This window comes from Anabas testudineus, chromosome 3, assembly GCF_900324465.2.
Source record: "Anabas testudineus chromosome 3, fAnaTes1.2, whole genome shotgun sequence".
In the NCBI taxonomy this organism is placed as follows: domain Eukaryota; kingdom Metazoa; phylum Chordata; class Actinopteri; order Anabantiformes; family Anabantidae; genus Anabas; species Anabas testudineus.
This window is the reverse complement of record NC_046612.1, coordinates 13,414,695-13,436,987: the sequence shown is the minus strand read 5'-3', so window position 1 is coordinate 13,436,987 and position 22,293 is coordinate 13,414,695. Positions and strand designations below refer to the sequence as shown.

The 22,293-nt window shown below is 41.2% G+C and overlaps 1 protein-coding gene across 1 annotated transcript in view; it reads left to right on the top strand.

Moving 5' to 3' along the window:
* Window positions 1–2,117: 2,117 nt before the first annotated feature.
* dmxl2 (Dmx-like 2) overlaps window positions 2,118–22,293 on the top strand; it is a 36,752-nt gene continuing 16,576 nt past the window's right edge. Inside the window, 26 exon segments of the mRNA XM_033325939.1 lie at window positions 2,118–2,505; window positions 8,687–8,812; window positions 9,057–9,128; window positions 9,255–9,333; window positions 9,539–9,683; window positions 10,465–10,531; window positions 10,617–10,789; window positions 11,459–11,639; window positions 11,744–11,924; window positions 12,811–13,029; window positions 13,123–13,394; window positions 14,816–15,085; window positions 15,235–15,464; window positions 16,080–16,282; window positions 16,748–16,869; window positions 17,860–17,949; window positions 18,082–18,190; window positions 18,294–18,413; window positions 18,547–18,774; window positions 18,985–19,271; window positions 19,595–19,767; window positions 19,856–20,507; window positions 20,627–20,953; window positions 21,038–21,157; window positions 21,483–21,618; window positions 22,165–22,275. Coding sequence (XP_033181830.1) covers window positions 2,419–2,505; window positions 8,687–8,812; window positions 9,057–9,128; window positions 9,255–9,333; window positions 9,539–9,683; window positions 10,465–10,531; window positions 10,617–10,789; window positions 11,459–11,639; window positions 11,744–11,924; window positions 12,811–13,029; window positions 13,123–13,394; window positions 14,816–15,085; window positions 15,235–15,464; window positions 16,080–16,282; window positions 16,748–16,869; window positions 17,860–17,949; window positions 18,082–18,190; window positions 18,294–18,413; window positions 18,547–18,774; window positions 18,985–19,271; window positions 19,595–19,767; window positions 19,856–20,507; window positions 20,627–20,953; window positions 21,038–21,157; window positions 21,483–21,618; window positions 22,165–22,275 — 4,780 coding nt within the window. The 5' untranslated portion in view covers window positions 2,118–2,418.

Genomic DNA, 22,293 nt, shown 5'->3' with positions numbered 1-22,293 from the left:
TAAAGTTTAAATTAGATTAGATTTCTTTCCCAATACAATACTCCACATTACAATAATGACCAGAATAGGTAGATTGCTCTGTGGGACCCCAAGTATTATTTGCAAATATCACAGTGTTTTAACACAGCTCATAATCAATAGTTCCCGAAAGAACATGTTTTCAGAGAACCAGTGATATTTATGCAATACTCTCTGCTCATTAAAGAGCATTTCTTTGAAATCAAAGCAAAATGCATGTTAGCCAAAACCCACAAGCCACCAGGATCCATGTTTTGGTTGTAAAGTGAACGTTCGGTTTTAATCATAGTCCAGGTAAAATGACAGATTCACTTCTCCTCAGATGATTCAACGACACAAGATGCCATTGTGTTGAAGCCTTTGTTCACATTATCTCCTTTTACACTGAACAATGCATTCATACTGTAAATATTGATACTCTCTGATTTATTACAATTCAGTTGTATGCACTGATTTATTCACTGAGGACGGTGAAGGAGAACCATTACATATTTGTCCCAGGGGCACAGAATGTCTTGCACCTCAGGGCCACACTGAAGCGCCTTCTAACCAGCAGTCATCCATGAAATGAGAAAATCTATAATGCATTTAATTCTCTTCTCTGTAGATCAAGGCTCCGTTTCTCAATGGCAAAGCCAATGCTTCAACCTTCCAAACCTTTTGCAATATCTGGAAATACAGGCGTTATTAATCATAGTGTCCACCATCTCTGCCTCTCTCACACACACAAGCCTCCCTTTTTGCTCTAAATACACTGTTGTCTTTACATTAGCTATAGCAATAGATTATCCTTGGGTATTTCATTGTTGTGTCTAGTCTAAGCACTGTCAACAAACTGCACAATACCTCTGTAACTTGACGAATCCTCTAGAATAATCTAAACTGCGTGCCTCAATCAACTATCTGTGTGCCTAATCAAATATCCATTCACTTCACCAACTGGGTCCTGCCAAAAGAAACACCTTAAAAGAACTTATAATTTGATATAGCGTACATTAGCTAGATTATTTTTTCAGTCAGAGACAGGGTTTCTGCAAGAGATGAACTCACATCTTATTTGCGTGTCTGCCCTTTAAAATTATCTACAGATCAAGCAGTTGGAAGAGGCAGATTTCTGGCAAGATTTCCTGTAACCCAGATATCCGCGGTACCTAAAGCGACATACTCATCATGTGATTTTGCTGCTGGTTTGTCCCCTCTTGGTTGTACAGTATAACTTGTATGTAAATACATATTGCTATGCATGAGTCATGGTGACCAGTCTACGATTACAGAAAAGCTGTAGTCTTGCACTTACAGTTCAAAAATGGTAGTCACCAAATGCTAAATTGACAGACACAGGATTACATGCTCCATGATGAGTGTTGTTGACACAATTTATGTGTATGTGTCACATTAACTCTGGGCTACTGCCTCACGATTTTGTGTCCCGTTGTCCTGCGTGTGTCATGGTGGCTGGCAGGCAGGCCCTGTCTGATGATGTCAGTGTATTTTCAATAACTAGGCCAATGCCATGAAGGCTGGTTGTATATCACCACCATGGATCCCTGTCAGACCTTTTATCATTTAATCAACAACAGCGAAGGAGGGGTTGTGTGTGATTGTGTGGGAATGAAAGGGGAAAGGGGATAAACAGTAACTCTGACAGTGATGTGGTCCATTGAATGGGATCAGTGATGAGATGAATACATGTAGATGAGCAGATGATGGGAAGTGTCAGCGTCAAAGAAACTCAGCAAGGTCTGCTTTTTCATTTGCAGATAACTACACTACCCTATGGCCCCAGACCCATCACCTATGATCAATGAACTCAAATAGTCGACAGAGAGCCACTGGCTGCAGGAGCAGGAGCGCCGTGCGCATAGAACAGCAATCCTAGAACAGCTGTTCCTCGTTTCAGGCGGAAGAGCTGCCAAACAGCGAGACACAAATTTAAGTCACTCCTAAGATTACATACCGACACGTACCCGAACACATTTCCATTTAGGAAAATGACCAGATCTGTACGTAAGTGAAAAGCAGAGGCTGGTGCTGTCCGGTCTAGTTCGCTGCTGTCTGTGGTCATTCAGTCGTGCCTGGACGACGTCGTGAACGCGCATGTCAGGCTCGCTGCAGAGATCCTCTCACGATTAATCGTGTTGGGATGGTGTTGACAGCGAGAGGCGTCGGACCGCCAGTTTTGCATGTCTAAATAGATGTCAGCGCCAGGTGAAATTACACTTACACGGTCGACCACAGATTGCCCGCAACGCTTCCGTTTGTGGAGGAAAGCGACGCTGCCAGGCCGAGGACAGCGGCTCATTACTGATGGAATCCCCAGTCGCTGCTAGATGGAGAAACCGAAAGGGTGGACTCGTTATGAATAATTAAAACCTTCCTTGCTGCTAAAATATAAGGAAAATGCATCTACACCAGGTGCTGACGGGAGCTGTAAACCCCGGAGATTGCTGCTATTCGGTGGGAAGCGTGAATGACATCCCGTTCACGGTGAGGTTTTATTTTGATATTTGTTGAGATGACACCCATTGACGCTCAGGATTGACTAGCTAGCAGTGCGGCTAGCTAGAGAGCTAGCTAGCTGTAAAGGGGCTGGCTGTCGAGCTACAGCTAGCCGGGTAGTGTGTTAGCCAAAACAGCCGCACCGACACATTCACGGAGCCCAGACACGCTCGGGGCATCTTTATCACAACACAAGCCTCCTTTTCGTTTACCGTGACAGACACAAACTAGCTTAGCTGACACCACCAGCGCCGATGTGATGTCTGAATGTGTAGCGCTACAGATATTAATCATCACCCCAACACGGTTACGCCACTGAAATGACCTTTAGCTGCATCTTGTAACGTTAGAAACAACATTACTACCAGGGAACCCCTGTGCGCAGCCTTTACATCGCTCCCAAACATTAATCCTGGGACATGCTGCTGCGAAATTTAGCATTGAACACTACAGAGGGCTGTGTTGGACGGGATTGCGCACCATTAAAAGAAGACAAGGCTGCGTGTTTCGTGGGATTGCACAGCTAGCTAAGCTCGCTACCATTTGGCGTTAAATCCCCCTCACGGATCATTAGCTCGCTGTCTTCCTAGCATCAGCTGCGCCAGCCATGACGTAGAGAGCCATATATGGAGACATGAGCTAGAGGGGCTGAATGGAGGCGTCTTGCCATCTGTCGTCACTGCGTGTTTGGTGGAACAGCGTGAACGATACACAGCTGTAACAGAAAAGTGCCACTCGATGGTGGATGAGCTGGGGATCTCTCATGCAGACTTGCATGCTGATCAAACACTGTGCCCCGAACCAGTCTGTTCTGTGTTGACATCTTTGGGGCTATAAATATTCTTCCTCTGTTTCCCAGCTCTTTGTGCCTCAGGTTGACAGGACCAACAAGCCCAGTCAATTTTCTATTATGTGCAGCTAGAAGGAAGAACCTATGATATTACATCCTCTTTTGTAAGCAAGTCGGTGGGATAAAGAGCACAATAGCCCCTTTCACATTTGTTGTGCCTCTTTTTCTTAAACTAGAAAGTTAAAAGTTAAGCTCTGGTATTGATAGAGGATAAATGATGATGACTTAATTGACAGCAGGATGAGCATTTGTAACATCCGTCAAATAAATCCATTACTCTGTTCTGTGCAGTGGTTTATCATCACGTTGCCATTTTGGCAACATGATGTTTATACTGAAAGATTTTCATGTTTTCATGCAGTTTATTTGTCTGTGCAGTAAAATAACAGATGCATTCCCTAGAATAGTACTAGTGAACTAGTATTAACCTGGAGCTTTAGGGTTGTTGGCCACAAGGAAGGTGAGAAATACGCAATTTGTTACGACCCCATTTCGTACTAAAAGCAATGTGTCTGCATCAGTTCAATTCCACCATTGCAGCATACTATAAATTGCTGAGGAGATACGTTGCATGCTATCACTCCCTCATGCTGAGAACATTGCAAAGCCTGTCTAATGGCTGCCAAATCTGGCAGCTTGGTCTGTTCTAGCTGCCTATTAGTAAGGTGTTGTTTTGTTGTTTTTTAATTTTTTTCTCCCTCTTTGTTCTGATTTTCTTCATCCATTTGAATTTAGTACTGTTGTTTATTGTCTTGTTCATTTATGGCCATTTTTTAGGGTGGAGTTGTCTCCCTTACCACTCACATTGACCCCTGATTGAAGCTATTTGAATATAAAAAGACAGGCTTTTTACTTAGGGTCATATCTGCTCAACAACCTAGGACAGAGCTGGTTGTGAAGCTGTAGCCTTGCGCGTTGCTATTACACCCCGGTTTGTGTGCCTGGTGTTTTTTGTGTCTGAGAGGGTATTTGAAGAACACTGGACACCATGTCCAATGCAGTTACACTCAGCCTGACCTCCAGGGCTTCTAGGCCAGAACATCAACCATGAGTTTTAAGCCTTGTTGGATATAGAATTTCTCCATCTGCATACCATTGATTTCTGGGATTCTGTAATGTTAATGATGAACTTAATATATTGACAAAAAATGGGAGAGATATAGTTACATTTAGTTTGAAAGATGGACATTTAGCCTGTTACCTGTTTCTCGTTGGGCCAAGGGTTGGTCAGTATTAGTACATTTCATGGTGAGAGCCCACTGTCAGAATAATTAGAGCTATGGGTAAGAATATGAAAGAATTACAGAGCAAGAAGTAACAAAGCATTTGCTAAAAAGATTCTGTTCTTTTTTCACAAAAAAACATAATGTTTGTTTATTGGCTGTAAATCAGTTAAATGACAGATCAGTTGTTAACCTTTTTTCTGTCATTTAGTGTGATTTGTGTCTGATGTTATGTACTGATGAACAGTAGTGGCTTAGGAGGCTGTAAAAATGTGTTTTTGACATGTGATTGATGTTGTAAATGTACATACAAACAGCCTATATGCAGAAATTGGTACAACAAAGCACAAATGCATAACCTTTTCCAGACACATCAATTATGTACCAAAATGTGTGGGAGAAATGGGTGTGACCTAAAATTAATCATGAAACTGAGGCAACATTAGTTAAATTTCTCTCAGTTTAAGTTATAAGTCAAAATAAATATATTATATTATGAAGTTAATAAATGATAATGTGAGTTTCTTGCTCCACATGCATTAAGTTGCTGCAGCTCAATTGCTATTGCAGCCCATCTTGTTGATTACATTATATATGTTATGACCAACAGACCACCACAGAATGGAGACAGATAGAAGCTTAATCGGCTCTAGTTTGTGTGTTATTGCCTACAGTTTCGCTGCAGTCATGTTGCAGAGAATAACAAGGCCCCTATAGTCTGACTATAGACAGTGGGATCAAAGTACAGGTGTCTGCTATAGGCTTTTTCACGAATCTACAGATTGACATAAAGAGCAGTTTACTGCATGAGTAAGTGCATGTTTTATCATATTTGCAGCCAAGGCTTAGCACAAAGTCAGTTACCTAGTACTGCCATGAAAATGTTACACAGGGTAGCAGCTGTGACTGTGGCTCATTTTTGCATGATTGCGTTAACCATTGGGAGTAAGTGTCATTTGACTGAAGGCAGAAGTGATCTCTCACTCTGTTCCTCTTATCTGCATTCATTACCACAACACATGACTGCAATATTTTCTTCTAAATCGTACTTTCCTACAGAGGCAGTTATACCTCTTAGCTGCTCCTAACTAGCAATGTAAAAACAATTAAATATTAAGTTTTCTAACTTAGGTTTTTAAAAACTGATAAAAGGCAGCTGAGTTGAGCTAGAAAAACCTGTGTTTTTCTCACTTTCTGTATTTCTGGCTAACTTGAAATCCAGACACTTGAAAGGTGGAAATGTTAACTGTTAATGTGTTACAGGGAGATAATAGTCATTCAAAGACAGAGCAAGTCTTGATTTAAGTAGCCAACAGACTGACAGAGGAAATACACTGCTGCTCCAGCGTTGCTTCAAGTCAGCTGATTCATTCATTCACTATCAGTGAAATAAGTATCAGTGGATGGAGAAAGAAATGCAGGACAGATGCAGATCAAACCAGATGAACATAGCCGTGATGATGGTCTGTCCTTTTTAAGACAGACACATGCAGTGTGCTCAAGCTTACTAGCATCATCCTCCCAGTTACAAATGATGTTGCTGATGAAGAGAGTGGAAGGAACTCGCACATTCACACACTGTGTGTGTGTGTGTGTGTGTGTGTGTGTGTGTGTGTGTGTGTGTGTGTGTGTGTGTGTGTGTGTGTGTGTGTGTGTGTGTGCGTGTGTGTGTGTGTGTGTGAGAATGAGAAAGAGAAAGAGGTGCAGAGCAGTCCCAGACAGCGTGTGACGGTGACCGCTTTTTATTCCGGCTGTAATTCGCAGGAGCAAATGCCGCAGTGATAATAAAGCACAGGCCACACGTCCCTTTCGAGTCCTACCCGTCTTTGACATATTATGTTACAGCGTATAAAATATAATCCTGTGACAATCTTCAAATTAATTTCATCCTCAGCTGTCACTGTCTGTATTAATCCAGTGACTGTAATGCTGTCCTGTTGTGTGACCCAGTGGTTCGCAGCCTCTCCTCCTATTCTCGTAAATAATGAAAGACACAAGCCATCATCCTGACTGTACCGCTTCTTTGAGACCAGCTTGCCTGTCTCCCAGGTGTTGCAGCCATTGCTGCCATTCTACACATGGTTGCCAACTGTCTGCAATGCATTGTTGTATTATTTTACCTTCCCGCCCACAGTCTAAATCTTTACACAGGCCTGCCTGTTAAACACGGCCAATTAACCAGTGCTTTGTATGTCAACCTATTAGCATTTGTTGGGGGGTTATTTTTGTCATCTGCATCTTCTGTTTAATGTTGTGTTGTCTGTGCTATTTTTACCACCACAACTTGCTGACGCTGTGGTAGTTTAAGGTAACTGCCATGGTATGCTAATCCTGTAATAATGTCTCACTCAGCTTATGCAATATTCACATTACTGAGTATTTTAGTCTGCTTCTAGACATTTCTATAACATTATATTGTATATGCAATTTAAATGTAGTCATTTAGATTTAAACCTATAAAAAACAAACAGTGGGTAAAATATAACGGCAGATGATATGAAATATTAAATTTATTTATACTTTTAATTATTGGAATTGAGACATGTTATTTATTTCTTTTTACGTGAGAGCACATCCTTATAGGACTAACCTGGAGTACAAAAATAAGACTTTTGTTCACTGCCTGCCAATTACTTTATTCCTTTCTTTCCGTCCAGATACAGGCCTCATCAGTGCATGCAGTGTTCCTCAGTTTATTTTCAACTAGTAGCTTATGTATGGGACCTACACTGTGTTTGGGATCACTTGTAAAATTCTTTGTTTTCCAAAGAAAAACACATTTTCATGAAATTTATGAACAATTGTATCCAGTTCACAAACAATTAAAATTAATCAGATGATTTTTAAAGAATTATCTAGCCAGAAAGAAAGAACTTGCACTAAATAATACACGTTAAACACCAGTGTCAGCATCAACAGTGAAGAGGAGACTTCACTCAGACTGGCCAATGAGATGGGCAAAAGAGCACAGACATTGGACACTGGAAGACTGGAAGAAGATGTTGTCTACAAATGAGCCCAAGTTTGACGTTTTCAAATCAAACAGAAGAACATTTGTAAAAGGCAGAACAAATGAAAAGATGCTAGAACAGTGCTTAATACCTTTAGTCAAGCATGATGGAAGCAGTGTGATGGCCTGGGGGCTTTGGAAGTGGTGAAATAGGAGATTTTGGACCTTGAGGAAGGAAAGCTATCAAAATTGAAACTAGAATGCCTAAGGTCTGGCAGACTGGAACTGCAAAAGGTGTTTTTTGTTTTTTGATGACACATTCACATTCATCACTTCCATCAAAATTATTGTCTCTAACTCCGATAATGTCAGCATGTCCTGTTGTTTTGCTATATTTCCTATTCAGACTAATTTCATGTCTGTTTCCTTGGAAAACAATACAATAAGTCATCCCAGAATTTTCAGTGATGGTGTACATGTGAACATATTTCTCCTAACCTGCTATACAAGTGCAGCAAAAAGCCCCTGCCCTTCTTCCCCACAGTAACCCAGGCTGTCAGTGGTGGGGAATTTAAGATGTAGAAAAAGTTACATTTTAAAGCACCAAGGTTTTTTACCTGACATTGGTTCTCATCTCTGTTCTTATGTTGGTGAATTCCATAATCCTCATAGTTGAAAGCATTCTAGTTGTTCCTGTTCAGCATAGGTAAATGTCCTGCCAGTGCCTATAAAAGGATATGAGCTGTGTGCACACATGGATCACATTTCATTATCAATTTATGCAGGAAAAACAGGAAATTGCAAACAGTGTCATTACTTTTCTTGTGGCTGTTTAGTTGTCTGTACTTCTGTCCGCTTTCATCCTGGCAGCAGCGTAAGAAGAAGCTCTGATGGGGATTTTGCTGTTTTTAGTGACTGAAACACTGTGGTTGGTGCTGTATTGCAGTTTGTTCCCATATTTTGGATTTTCTTTTATAGTTATGTGATCTTAGTATATGGAGTATGCGGTACTTTTTGCACTGGGCAAGTCACACAAATTGAATGTGTTTAATTGTGATTTTTACAATTTTGAGTTTCTGTTGTTTGGTTTCATTTTTTGTGGATTACTCTGATTTGGTTTTTCCTCATTTTCCATTTCCTTTTCAGGCCTATGGCTCTGGTTGTGATGTAGTGATCTTGGCTAGTGATTTCGAGTGTGTGCAGATTATCCCTGGAGCTCAGAATGGAAACATACAGGTGGGCTGTGTGGAGTGCTCCCACCAGCTTGGCAGGGTAAGTGTTGGCTGCACACTCAGACACACTCCCACACACATTTTTCATTTTTCTGTGAAGCAAAGACATTATCAGTTACACAGAGCATAAACATGTAAATTTACCCCTGCATCAGTTCCGGGCTTGTACTGTCAATGCTCTCTGACAACACTCCCCGCCTACCCCTCTCCTATGGGAATGACTGTGCAAAAGCACTGATGGAGTGAGTAATGTTGTCATGATGAACACAGCCTTTTATTTTTAGATTGCTGCATCCTATGGAAATACAGTCTGCATCTTTGAACCACTTTCTACCAATCCAAACAAACGCCACAAGGTGAGTGTGAATGTCAGTATTTTAGACGTATGCGTTGAAGTGGTTTAAAACAATGCCTAGTGGGTTTAATCACATTGGCGTGCCAATTACATTGCATGGTGTGTGTGGCTCTTCTGTCACTAACAGCATCTTAACTATCAGTGGCAAAAGACTGGACAGTTCTTCCTCGATGCCATCACCTACAACCTGGCCTGGGACCCTCAAGGTATTCCCATGCTTTCTGTGTTTAACTTGTTTCACTGACTGACTAAATGAATGCACACTGAGCACAACTCCTATTCTCAGCCACCTTTAGTTTGTCTGCAATGAGATGTGCGTTATGTAACAGTCACAGCTTGCATGTGGCTCTGTGTACTGTAGTAATCAAAGCAGGATTTGAGGTGTGTAACATGGTGCTTTTGTGTCCTCAGGGAACCGTATCCTAGCGGCAACCGAGCGGCTCCAGCTCTGGGCTCCTCCACTGGCAGATGCTCTCATAGAAGAGGAGGATGGGCAGATGAGTGAGGACAGGCCCCACCCTGTCCTCAATGACTGGAACTGTGTCTGGCAGTGCAAGTATGTTTATACTCATTTGTATAACGTGTATAATGACAGGATTGACAAAAAAAACAACATAACTCATGGTTATAATAAGATAATCAAAGAGTAAATCCAATGAGTATTTTTACAGTATCGAACCAAGTACAGTTGTACAGAGAAAATAGTATAGAGGTATCTTAGTACTCTGTATTGATGCAGAAAATGGCAATTAAGTAATCAGTAAATAGATTAAATGTATGTTTTCCATTTTCTTCATTCCCTCCCCTCAGCTCTTGTTTTGCTGTCTTGTAAATTATCATTTAGAGCATTTAGGGTACAGCTAAATGTCACATGCATGTTCTGTTAATTACTGTTATTAGTTGCTAGAATAGCAGGAGCAAAATGTCTTTTTCCTATAAATGATGTTATTACTGTTTTCTCGTAGAGCCCTGCCCTATTTAAACAAAAATGTTAACTTATATTATAAAATTTTTTAATCTTTAATTATTATTACGTAATTTACTAATAAAATGTTTGGGCAGTTACAGGTGAAGGTTTATATGCACTGTTGTAAATCATTCTTTCGATTCTGTGGCCTGTGCTTCAAGCTGTGTAAACATTCATGGAAATGCAATACCTAAGTAATTGTCATCTGATGACACGTGCTTGCCTGGAAAAAACCACTAGAACAGGGAAGTGCTAGCTCTGAAGGAGATACACATTGACAGCATATATGTGTTTTTTGTGTGGAGAGTTTCCCACAACCACAAGAAGTGAAAGTAGCTGATATTGTTATTTTTGCTTGTGTTTCACTTAGAACTGCTGCATCTGTTCACATTGCCAAGTGGTCTCCTGATGGGGAGTACTTTGCAACAGTTGGGAAGGTATAAGAATTGTTGAAAAGCTTTTGCAAGGTGTGTGGTGATATTTTTATATAATAAATGTTCATGCATGTCTTTGCATATGCAGGATGACTGTTTGCTTAAGGTGTGGTATCCCACCACGGGCTGGCGTTCTGCAGTGGTGGTGCAGGATCCCTCGGATAAAAAGCCTGTTCCTATTCACTTTTCCTTTGTTTACCTGGCTCATCCTCGGTCTGTCACCGGTATGTCCTGGAGGAAGACCAGCAAGTTTATGCCCAAGTAAGAAAGCACACACAATCACAGAGTCAGGCTGGCAAGCAGTATAAATGTTATTTTTTTTTTTTTAAGTATCTGTGTTTTGTTTAGTTTTGCATTGTGGAAGTGTATTATAAGTTAAATCTCTAATGGAAGCAGCGAGTGAGAGGCTTCTTTTTATATTTCACCTCTTTCCTCTTCCTCGATCAAAAGATTTCATGCTAAGCAAAGAAACATTTTACTTTGAACATTCAGCAAGATTATTTAAACAACTTGACTCTTTTGTTTGAGAATACTATAAACAGGGCTTAATTTAATTTACAGATACAGATCTTGCAGAGACAATCTTAACATTTTAACATTATTTAACAAAATAATTTATCTTGTTCATAATGATGGTTGTTTTCACATAACTAACAGTAGATAGCAAGATAGTAGACAGTAAATAACTCCAGTGTATGTGCTCACAGTGCATTCCATTGCTCATTGTTCAACATTTCATGCACCATCATGCCATGCTTTTAAATTATACCCTGAGGACACTGAGATGTGTCTTAATGTAATAATTTGCCACGTATAGTCTGTGTGTTGTGATCAAATATTTTTATTTAAATGTTGGAAGTATCAACCAAAAACTTATTTAAAGTTATAGCTGATTGTGACTGACAGTTGCACTCTCCTGTTATTTTCTAGAGGCTCAGTGTGCAATGTGTTGCTGACTTCCTGCGAGGACGGTGTGTGTAGGTTGTGGTCAGAGACGCTGCTACCAGAAGACAGCCTGCTTGGGGGCCAGATCTCTGAGAACTCACACTCCTTCAGCTCTAGCCTTCCAGGCCTGGCAGGCAATAAGGACAAGATCCAGCATGCTTTGGAGGTACATTTACTAAATCAGACAAATCTGAACAGCAATAAGTAATCAAAAGTAATTAAAAGTCATGATACTATAAGCCTGTTTATTCCTACCCCTTGCCTAATTAGTCAATCCATCACCTGAAGCACCTGCGGCGGGGCCGCAGACGATCCTCTGCTCTGGTGGCACACAGTGAACTGCTGCCCTCTCAACATGGTACACAGGACGTGCACACTCACCGCCACATTGCTCATCATGCCAATGCCCTGTGTCACTTCCACATCTCAGCCAGTATTAACCCCAACACAGGTAGGCTGTCTTTGTTTGGCTTGGAAGCATGTCTGTATTTCTTTGCCATAGATTCTAGGGGTGTACTGATTCTACACTTCCACAATTCAGTTCGGACCGCGATTGTTAAACTGCCTTACACATCATACAGTTTTTTTTGTTAGTTTTTTTGTGGGGTTGTGGACTTTCGAAACATGGATGACCTACATTCTGTTACATCTCCAAACACAGCACGACAGAGCTGCAGCTCACAGCTTGTATAGATACAATCGCAAAAAATGCTGTTCAGTGCCAAATGGAATTGTTTAAAGTTCTTGAAGACTTGACCAGTTCCCAGTTTTTGTTATTCCAGTTTTTGGGATAAGTTTTCACATGTTACCTTCTTAACCTCAAGCCCACACCTAAAGTCTAGTGATAGGATCTCTTACAGCAAGAAATATCAGCTTTCTGCAACAGTGTATCAAGTAGCATACACAAGATCAGCTCATGATTTTAGTCTGGGTTTCAGAACCATTGCATCCTTATTAGATCGATGCAGTTGCACGATTGACCATACATATAAGAGAATTCTAATGTTCAGGTTTTCAATAACTTATCCTCTACACTGATCATTGTAAGACTCCTTAAAGTTTTTAGAGAATAACTACATCCAAAATTATTATGTTGTTCTGTAGACATTACATAGTGTTTTGTTGCCAAATGATATTCACAAGGGAGATTTTTCCATCAGAATTATATTGTGCATTAAAAACTGCTTAAAACGTAATGCTGGTGCATAGATAGTTGTTTTTGTTTTTTTGTAACTAAATGTGCGAATCCAGTATAACCTTGAGTCATTTGTTTAATTTATGTTTGTCTCACCACTTCTATCCATCATCTCATGCTTCTATGTTTTTTCCTCTGTCAGATATCCCCTCAGTGCTGGCTGATTCTGCAGTGTTCAGTGCAGACGACGGCAGTGGTGGTGGAGGATTCATGGTCCACTGGCTCAACAATAAAGACCTAAGCTTCACTTCTTCTATGGACCTCTTTATGCTGCAGCTCCGAAAGTACTCTGATCAGCAGCTGGACCAAACTACCGAGGACCCACCAGACCCTGATGGATCCCCTATGAAGTTTGATTTCGGTATGACCCACGCCTAGGACAACACACATTCCTTAAAACATGTTATCTTAAAAACATTATTTTATAAAAGGACATTGTTGTCTGGCTTTTTAGATCTGGATGACATGTCTGACAAAGCCTCATCAGAGCCTGGTGAAGAGGGGGAGCCGACTGAGCAGGGAAGCACCAAGGCATCCTCCCCAGGATCCAGTTCCAGCACGCCTTTGCCCTCCATGCTATTGGAGAGGAAGATGGAGACTCTGATCACTGAGTGGAACAAGAGCCCCGACATGCTGTTCACTATTCACCCTATGGATGGATCGTTCTTGGTTTGGCATGTGAAGTACTTGGATGAATTTAACCAGGGCATCTTCAGACAGGTCCAGGTGAGCAGAACATGAGTATATGTAATGTCTAACTTTTTTCACAAATGAGCAAGAAACTTTTTTTCCATATTAGTAATTCTTATAGTTTAATTCAGTTATGCTTTACTTGCTCAGTTTGGTTTTAAGAGACATTTTCCTCAGTGTCTCTCCTTTATGTAGTTTAATAAATTTTAACATGTAACTTTGTCAATCCTCACACCTTAAGTTTTAACATACTGTATGTAAAAAAATCCATTTCCTCTATACAAATAAGTAGGGATGTACAAATTAAGATTTTTGTTATGCATTCTGAAATCCTTTGTCTGCCTGCTGATATCAAGTCTTCTCTCCTGTTTACATTTACTTTAAATATTAACCAAACAGCTGTCACCAACTAAATCTAACACACCTGTATTCACATTAGTTGATACAATCAACAACAGATCCTAGTTCAGAACGATGGAAGTTTATCATTTTAAATTATCGATCTGTTATGAATGCAAGTGTGCAACTGGTAGAATACTTCTCTGATGTTACATGATCTGCTGCAGAGCTGAAGGGTTGTTGGAACGACAGAAACAGTCCACTCATAGCTGTGTGTCACAGGTGTTACAGAGTGATGCATCTTCCCTTATCAACAGTCTGTGGCTGAGACAATTGGTGCATTCATTTCTCAAATTTCTTGAGAAATGAATGGCTAAAGGTGATATGACCTGCTACTGATCCAACCAGTGAAACTGAGAAATTAGGTTGCGAACAAGTTTTAGCAGATCTGATGGGACATGGCTTAATAAATTAGTGATTTATTTTTTTTGCATAACCTTGGTATGAGTCATTCACCAGTACCCTAAAATAGTTTTTCACCATGAAACTTCTTAAATTCAAAGGAATTTGACAACACAAACAGGTTGAGAAAGCCAGAAAAGGTTCAGACAGTTCACGTTACATGGATTGTAATGACAGCCACAAGCTTTGGCATTGTAAAATAAGAACATTGTGGTACATACATGTACTGTAAAGCTTTGTATGTGTATTTTAAAACAAGCAAAAACTGTACAGGCACAGTAAAATGGATATTTGCCTGCACATCCACACCATCTTTTAAAAATCAAGCATTACATCTTTCAGTGTACCTTGTTACCGTATACCACTTCTCCCAGCTGAATAGGCCAATGCACTCATAAAAGCAAATATGTTATGTTAGATTGCTAAATTGTGACTGAGTATGCGTGTATGGTTTGTAGGTGTGTAGTGTGCACTACAGAGTATACAGTACAAGTCGCAGTGGTTACATTGCACAGTGAATATTAATGAACCATGTGAAATTTCAGTAGCGGTGCTCATTATTCATTGGAATGCTGCTGCTGAATGTATATAGGCTGGCAAACATAGAGAGTTTGTGCCTGTGTTCCTAGTGTATTTCTTTCCAACTCTCCCACCAGGTGTCGTTCTCTTCCCGAATTCCAGTGGCATTTCCTACAGGTGATGCCAACTCATTGAGTAAAAACATTCTGATGTACGCCTGCACCTTGACAGAGGGGGAGAGCACTGGGTCAGGGGACCAGGGGAGGATGGTCCAACGTGTCTCCCACTCTGCTTCAGCCTTGGCTGAATTTGGTTCACCCACTTTGGCTCCCTCTCCCAATCCTCGCCCTGGAATCAGCCCTGCTGTCATGATGGTCTCCAAACATGTTGATGGGTCTCTCAACCAGGTAAAAGATTATTTCAATTGAAATTCAGAACCTTGTCAGAAATATAGTTTCTGCATGTATTTTTTTTCACTGGCCAACACATACCATAATTATGTTGTAATAGCTTTCCCTGCCCTCACTACATTTGGTTTTGTTTCCTCTGTCTACAGTGGGCAGTGACATTTGCTGAGCGTTCTGCCTTCTCCAACGTGTTGACTGTGTCCCACAAGTTCAGATACTGTGGTCACCGCTTCCATCTGAATGACCAAGCCTGCCATACAGTACTGCCCCTGCTATTGACCTCCTCTCACCATAACGCCCTGCTCACTCCTCCCTCAGCCCCTGGCAGCATGGAAGGAGAGCAGCCTCCTACTTTTCCCCTTCCAAAGGGACTTCCCAGGTATACAACAGATAAAAAAAGCGAAAGGAGGTTCACACATATTAGAAATATGATATAAATATGAGTGTTAAGAAAAGCTCAACTTCCTACATAATAAATAATTAAAATAAAAAAATTAAAAAAAATTGATGCAATGCAAAAGACAAAGGACAGTCACACTCCTACACAATCACAGAGTTATTAAGTACTTAATAACTTCCAGCACAGATACAAGACTGCAGCACTCTTCTGTGTCTGTGCAATACCTTGACTAGCTTGGGTTGGTTTCCATTTAGTTAGGTTTTCATGTGGCAGATGCTTTTATCCAAATAATAAACTAACTACTTCCATTTGTGTGTTTTAACACTGGTTATCACATCAGAACTGAGGGAATTATGTAAATAAGTCGCACACACAGCTTCAGCTTTGTGAGGGGCCAAAGACTGCTAACATTCTGTTATCTCTATTGGTGAATGCACCATAAGGAAGATATGAGGAGAAGGAAAAACTAGGCAAGGAGCACATGATTAAAATCCCGCAGGTGCTGCTATTATAACATGCTGTAACCCGCTTTGGTAAATATTGCCCTTTCCATGAAACATGACTTCTGACCACGCATTGCTTTTGCATTAGCAGGAAGCAGCTCCGTAATGCCGCTACAAGAACTTTCCATGATCCCAATGCTATCTACAGTGAGCTGATCTTGTGGAGGGTGGACCACATTGGACCCCTGTCCTGTACTGGAGGGGTCTCTGAACTGGCTCGTATCAACTCTCTGCACACCTCTGCCTTCAGCAATGTTGCTTGGCTTCCTACATTAGTACCCAGCACTGTACTCGGTAAGCAGACTAACAAACATTTCTAATGTGGATGCAACTTTACCTTGGTAACATTCTTGTTTTAAATAATAGTAATAATTTCATCTGAGCTCATCACATGCATCCAGCTTTTGCTCATAAAGCAATATGATATTTAGTTTGTATTTCTTAAGTTCATTCAGACCTCTAGATTGTATACCTCCAGTCCATTCAATAGTCAGGACTAAGCCACTTTTACATTTTGGATTTGCACTAAAATGTTACTGTTCCTAAACCTTAAGATTAACCATAAGAACATATTTATTTTTTATGACTGTGAATGCATCTAACTGAAAAATTGTTGGATGTTTGTCTTAAAATGGGAACTAGACTGAAGTATCCTTAAACTTTATAAAAGCTGCCATATAAAAATATTTGACAGTTTTTAATAGATTAATATGTGCTGAAGACGCAACTTTTCTACAAACTTTGTGTTGTGTCCCTCAGGAACCTACTGTAACAGTGCCAGCGCCTGCTTTGTGGCATCAGATGGTAAAAACCTGCGTCTCTATCAAGCTGTGGTGGATGCCAGGAAACTGTTGGATGAGCTGTCAGATCCTGAAACGTCTGTGAGTGGACACACAATCATAATCATCACCAAACATGGGAAAAAAAGTGTTATTGCTTCTTTGGATGTGATAATATCTGTTCAGAGTCTTTGAGAGTATCTGTGCAGTACATTTTATGTATCTAGGTCTGTTTTTGTTATTTATAACACTGTGTATTATCGTGGATTATCATCTAAACACATAATTCACAGCTATCAAACCCTTATTTATAAGCATACACAGGAGATCGAAATGAAAGAACAACCTACGATTTCCTAAATACCAAGGTCATAGCTTAGTCCTATTTGAAATTATCTAAAGAGGAGTAAAATATCAGTATTTTAAGCATATTTCAGTAGTTACGTATATTCTGAAGCACAGTATAAATAAATAAATTCATATTAAATTAAATATTTGTAAAAGAACACTGATCAAAATTAGAGAACACTTCCCACCATCCCTCCCAGTTATTGGTGGTCATTTAGCACGTGGTGCTAATTTCCTTTATTATCCGACAAACCATATTTAACTGGCAGCCAACCTTTCCAGTTTTCACTGACTTTGCAAATGGTGAGCTGTTCTAAAGTGACCTGCATGTTGTCGAACCTTCTTCGACAATATGCAGTTCCTTTCCTGCACTGGTCACCCAATCAGCCAACAACTGTCATGCAGGATACTGCCCCCTGTCACATAGCCAAAAGGTAAACCATTTACTTAAAACAGAAAACACTGAAATGATGAAATGGCCAACCCAGAGTTCATCCAAACCCAATAGAAAACCTCTAGAAAATCCTTGGCGACAAAGTTACGACAAAGAACATGTTGTTGTAATCTTTCTCCATGCTACAGTCATTGCTGTTCTAGCATGGTATAGCCACAACAAGTCCTTCAAATGTTGAGCGATTAAGATGACATTATGACATTTTCCTCTTAAAATATTAATATTCAATATTGTTTAACCGTACTAGTGGTTGCTCATGATTTTTATTTTTCATACGTTTCCCTCTTTAGAAACTTGTGGGCGAAGTGTTCAACATCGTCAGCCAGCAGTCCACTGCCAGACCTGGATGTATCATAGAGTTGGATGTCATTACAAACCAGGTTAGCAGCTGTTCTGTGTTTTCACACCCACCCTCAGATCTGTGATGGACAGACGTTTGGAGCTTGAAATCCTGAAACCTTCTGATTGAATGACATAGTAAATTGTTTGCTGTTATCTTCATGTGCATCTAGTGTGGCGCCAACACCCAGCTGCTTCATGTCTTCCAAGAGGACTTCATTCTAGGTTACAAGCCTCAAAAAGAACCAGAAGCATACACACCTTCCTTTCCACCTGGTGAAGGTACACACAATCCAATTAAAACTCTGCATAGATCCGTTTCATATTACTTTTTAAACCTTGTTGTCAGTATAACAACATAATAATGTAATTTTTCTACATCCAGATTTTCAACCTGCCCCATTCTCTGAGAAGTTCTTCTTGGTGGTGATAGAAAAGGACCTCAACAGGAACTCTGTCCTGCAGATGTGGCACCTGCATCTCAAATCTATACAAGCATGTGTTGGTAAGTGAGCAGTTACTGGCATAGTTAGAAGTAATTTCTAATATGTGTGAGCACAAAGACAATCACTTTAAATGGACGTTCACGCCAAACGAAGGTTGGAGGTACAATAATATTTCTTTATCTCTGTGTTCAGATGAGCCAAGTCCAGATTATAGCTTCCAAAACCAGCTAATGGTTCCTAATCAAGGACTGAATGCTGACTCGTCTCCTGAGACCTCTCCAATCAGACCCCTGCCACGGTCAGCCTCTACAGCCAACCTGCAATCAGCCAGCAAACTCATCCTCAGCTCCAAGTTGGTGTACAGCAAGCGACTTGACCTGCCCCATGGTGTGGAGGTTACCAGGGCTACCCCCTCTGCAGGTGGGCACGGGCACAGGTTTCTGTGGTTTCCGGCATAAAGCAGGACTGGCAGATTTCAAAAATTACCTGAATAATCTATAAGTTTCACATTACGTAGAATGCAGTAAACCAAGAGATCATGTTATGGAAAATTAAAGAAACCACAGAACATGTTCACATACTTTGCTGCAACCTGCTTGAAAATTTCATACTGCCTCCTCTTTCTTTTAGGTCATCTGAGTTCCTCCTCTATCTACCCCGTGTGCCTGGCTCCATATCTGATTGTTACTACCTGCTCTGACTCACGCGTGCGATTCTGGCGTTGTGCTGTGGAGGCCGATGACGGGTATAGTGAGGATGGCCAGGACAACCGGGCATACCGCTGGGAGCCCTGGGCCCTGATGAACGAGGAGGAAGACAACAACAGTTCTGTGTGTGTGCCGGGACGACCTGTAGCTGTGTCCTGCTCCTATATTGGCAGGTTGGCTGTGGCCTTTAAACAGCCACGTCAAGGACCGGTAGGAAATTTAAATTTCACTTGGCGTTTTCGGTACGTTGGAACAAAAAACAATAGTAGTAAGAGAATAAAAGTCACCTGAAAGTGGAGAGTTGCAATAAAAATCTAAATATGTATGATGAAGGTTTCAGTAAACATCTTTTGGGTGCACAGCCTGGATCCTTCAAAACATTCTATATATGAGTGTACATTTACATTATGAGTTGAACCACCTTTTGCTTTAATGACAGCTTTGCGAGTCTTGGTACAGTGTCTACAGTATGTTCAGATTTAACATCTGCTCAGAAATCACACATTTTGACAATACGTTGTTCTTGTCTTTAGCTGCATGGTACTCGAGAGGACTTCTCTATGCATGTGTCCATCTATGAGTGTGAGTCTACTGGTGGCTCAGAGTGGGTTTTAGAGCAAACTGTTCACCTGGATGACTTTACCAGACCCACATCAACCCTGGATCCAAGAGTCAGTGTGGATTCTAACCTCTTTGTCTACAGCAGGTGAGGAGGCACTGCGTATCTGTCTGCATTATTAACCACTGTATGTTTACTAGAATGTGTGTCTCATGATATTTATTATGTCCCCCAGGTCTGATTTGTACATGAGCAGAGACCATAGCTCCCCCAACATCAAGCACTATGTTCATTTGGACTGGCTGTCAAAGGAGGATGGTTCTCACATCCTCACTGTGGGGGTGGGATCCAACATTCTCATGTATGGACGTCTTTCTGGCATTGTCAATGAGCAGACTAGCAGTAAAGAGGGGGTGGCTGTCATTACCCTTCCTCTAGGGGGCAGTATTAAACAGGGGATTCGCTCGCGCTGGATCCTCCTTCGATCTGTGGACCTTTTGTCCTCTGTGGACGGCACACCCTCTCTGCCAGTCTCCCTCTCCTGGGTGAGGGATGGCATCCTGGTGGTGGGAATGGACTGTGAAATGCATGTGTACGCCCAGTGGCATCAGGACAAGAAGCCTGGTGAGGGAGAGGAGGGCAACCTATCATGCATAGACATTGCTGTAGGTCAAACCACAGGTTCATCAGCTGCTTTTGAAGGGAGAGCCAGGTCTAAGAGTGTGTTTGAAGGGAGTGCTGCAGTAGATGAGGCCCTTCGTGCCCCAGCAGGACTCCAGGAAGGGGGACTGTTTGAGGCAGCTCATTCACTGTCCCCAACGTTACCCCAGTACCATCCCACCCAGCTGCTGGAACTTATGGACCTTGGCAGGGTTCGCCGTGCAAAGGTGAGTCTCTGTCAACTTCAAAACATGCCTAATACTTATATAACGCTTCTATTTATGTATTTAAAATCAAAAACATAGAACCTCAAAATCACTTTCTTTTGCATTCATCTATGCATCAGGCCATCCTTGCTCATCTGGTAAAGTGTATTGCTGGGGAAGTTGCTGTGGTGAGGGATGTGGAGGCAGGTGAAGGCGGAGCCAGGAGGCATCTCTCCCGGACCATCAGTGTGACTGGCAGCACAGCAAAGGACACCATCGTGGCTGGCCGTGATGGCGGCAGGGACTACACAGAAATCAACTCCATCCCTCCCCTGCCACTCTATGCCCTGATGTTGGCCGACCTGGACACCTCGTACAAGGGACCAGAAGAGGCTACGGTGGGAGCTAAGGCTGATGGTGACGGAGCACAGAAATCTACAGAAGACCAGTATGCTGATCTTTTCCAGGTAGGTAGAGTGAAGAGAGCTCAGATCTAGTTGTTAAAGGTGTAGTCCACCCATACTTCCTCTTCTCTCTTCTTGGTTTAACAGGTGCCAACAGTTACCACAGATGACTTTGTGAACTTTGCCACTGACAAGCCAGAAAAGAAGTCTCGAGTTATCAACCTCTCTCAGTATGGACCTACCTACTTTGGACCAGAGCATGCTCAGGTACTGCTGTATAATTTCGATAGGAATCCCATTTAAAGACAATAAAAGGGAAATTGCGCTTTGTCAGTGTAAACTATCCAAAAATAAACATTATTTTAACTTGCCTCTTGTATTGGAAGTGAGTGATAATGTGTCGCACACTAATCCAGTCATATCAGAAATATTCTCTCAATAAGAATGATTTAATTCAAAGAAAAAGAGGTTACTATTAAGACAGGACAATATTTATTAACTCGTCAATACAACGTCATCATTCCATATCTCTTGTCTATTGCCTATTTCTTGTTGATCTTTTTTTACTCATGTTATTCCCTTGTGATATCAGGTATTGTCCAGTCACCTCATGCACTCTAGCTTACCAGGTCTGACCAGACTAGAGCAGATGTTCTTGGTGGCCTTGGCTGATACTGTTGCAACTACTAGTGCTGAGGTCACCAGATCCACTGATCAGCAGTACACAGGTTAGTCTATATATCTGCATATATAAGTTACAGTCCAAAATAATTACTTTATTTATATTATGTCATTTGTATGTACTAGTAAGATTCAAGATGCACATATGGTCCATCGATGGTTACCCTTGGTAAGAGATGACATTGTATTAAAGTTGACTAAAGGTTGTAGACATAAAGCTAACCATCACTTTTCTCGATTGTGTGTTCCTAGATGTAGTTAATCTCCAGCCATCAAACTTTTATTAACATAAACAGTAGAGCTTATACAGTTCTCTCTACTCTATAAACAGAAACTGTACTTTTCACATTATGTCTGTCTTTTTACTCCAATTTTCCTTCCTGTTTATTTAGTCTTTTGAGAGTTGGATGATAGCAAGTTGTTCCAGGGCTAAGTAAGCACAGGGAGGTTCAGGGACAGGAGACAGTCTCTGACAGGATTATATGAACTGAAGTGACACTGGATGAATAAAGCCTCGGTCTTCTGGCTGCTGTTTCAGTAACGTGGCCTGTGGAAACATTGACAAAGCTCACTGCTTCTGTATGTTTGGGTAGGTGGTGAGGCTCTTGATGAATGTGGATTGAGGTACCTGCTGGCCATGCGTCTTCATACCTGCCTACTCACTTCTCTGCCCCCCCTGTATCGCATGCAGCTGCTCCACCAGGGTAAAATACACTGTTCAT